The 1,716-nt window shown below is 56.6% G+C and overlaps 1 protein-coding gene across 1 annotated transcript in view; it reads right to left on the reverse strand.

The window, feature by feature from the left end:
• The window catches only part of GM2A (GM2 ganglioside activator), a 5,601-nt gene that overhangs the window by 491 nt on the left and 3,394 nt on the right, over positions 1-1,716 (reverse strand). The window contains 1 exon segment of the mRNA XM_009322742.1: positions 796-995. Within this exon segment, the coding sequence (XP_009321017.1) occupies positions 796-995 (200 nt within the window).

The following is a 1,716-nucleotide window of genomic DNA, read 5'->3' on the forward strand; positions in this document are numbered from 1 at the left end:
GGTCCCCACGGCTCCCCCAGCCTGTCCCACCCCCTCCCTCCCCAGCCCTCTCCCTCAGCTCCTGCTCGTGCAATTCTTTGGGTTGTCTGTCCATGGGGCCACCACACGCGCTCCTGCTTCCCCCTCCTGCTTTTAGTTCCTCTCTGCCTGCAGGTTTCTCTTCCTCCAACCTCAGCTTGACCCCTTGAGCAAACACCTCCCAGCACCCCACACACCTGCTCCTTCCCCTCTCCTCGGTGCCCTGTTCCAAAACTGCTCAGCAGCTCCTGTCCCACAGCTCTGCCTCCATGCTCTCCCGGCACGCTCCCCACAGTCCCAGCCCCAAACAGGCACTGTGGAGTTGCTCAAGACAGCCCATACACCTTGGGCAGAGAGACATGTTCGGTCTCATCCCAAAAAGTCCCTCAAAAGTGGCGCAGCATGGCTGGGCCAGCTCGAGGCTCCTGCGGCGGTGCCATGGCATGTCCCTGGAGGGAGCAGCTGGGTCTGGCAGCTGAAAAACGAGTGCTGCAGCAACCGTCAGGACCACCCAGGGCACTTGGAGTTTCATTGCCCTCCCTGAGTCATTACATCCCCAGGACACGACACAGCTCATGTGGTTTCTCCCACTGGGACAAGGTTGGGAGCTTCCCACTGGGCTGTCTGCTCCCACCGTGGGTCTCCCCATGCCCATCGCCCCATTCCGGCTTACAGAGCCCGGTGCGCTCAGCCCTGCATCGCTCCGTGCCTCGTTCCATCAAGGGCTGCTCATTCCCATACCCGCTGCTGGGCATTTCCCAGCTGCCGGTGGTTTTGGGAAGCTCTGCCCTCCCTCATCCCATGGAGGCATCTCCGGCACGTACCTTCAGAGGGGAGGCCATGGCCTTGCTGCTGCTGACGGCCGCGCTGACGCGCAGGCTCCCTGGGATGCTGATGGGGTCGGGCGCCACGGAGAGGCTCTGCAGCACCACGGGGTCTGTCCTGTCACCGCAGTTCTCCCAGGCAAAGCCACCAACCTGCGGCACCAAGGGACAGGACGAGTTAGAGCCAGGGTGAGCCTTGCCCTGGGTTTGCAGGAGGTTTCCCCAGTGCTGGACCCCCAACCCCCCCCAAACATCTGCTCACAAACACAGCCAGAAAATGACCTTCAGCCCCTCTTCAAATGCCAAATAAATATTTCCCTCTGCATTTCTTGTACTCCCAGTTCTCCAAGGCTGAGGGCACTGCAGAAACTCTCCATCCAGCCCCCCTGCATGTACTTTACACCTGTCCTGGTTTCAGCTGGGATAGAGTTAATTTCCTTCCTAGTAGCTGGTACAGTGCTGTGTTTGGGATTTAGGATGAGAATAATGTTGATAACACACTGATGTTTTAGTTGTTGCTGAGCAGTGCTTACACTAGTCAAGGACTTTTCAGCTTCCCGTGCTCTACCAACTGAGAAGGCTGGAGGTGCACAAGAAGCTGGGAGGGGGCACAGCCAAACTGGCCAAAGGGACATTCCATACCATGGGACGTCATGCTCAGTACATAAACTGGGGGAAGCTGGCCGGGGGGGCCGCTGCTCGGGGACTGGCTGGGCATCAGTCAGTGGATGGTGAGCAACTGCACTGTGCATCACTTGCTTTGTATATTCTTATTATTATTATTACTATTACTAGTAGTAGTAGTAGTATTTTATTTTATTTCAATTATTACACTGTTTTTATCTCAACCCACAAGTTTTCTCACTTTCACTCT

Source organism: Pygoscelis adeliae, unplaced genomic scaffold (assembly GCF_000699105.1).
Source record: "Pygoscelis adeliae isolate BGI_AS28 unplaced genomic scaffold, ASM69910v1 Scaffold34, whole genome shotgun sequence".
NCBI classification, from domain to species: Eukaryota; Metazoa; Chordata; class Aves; order Sphenisciformes; family Spheniscidae; genus Pygoscelis; species Pygoscelis adeliae.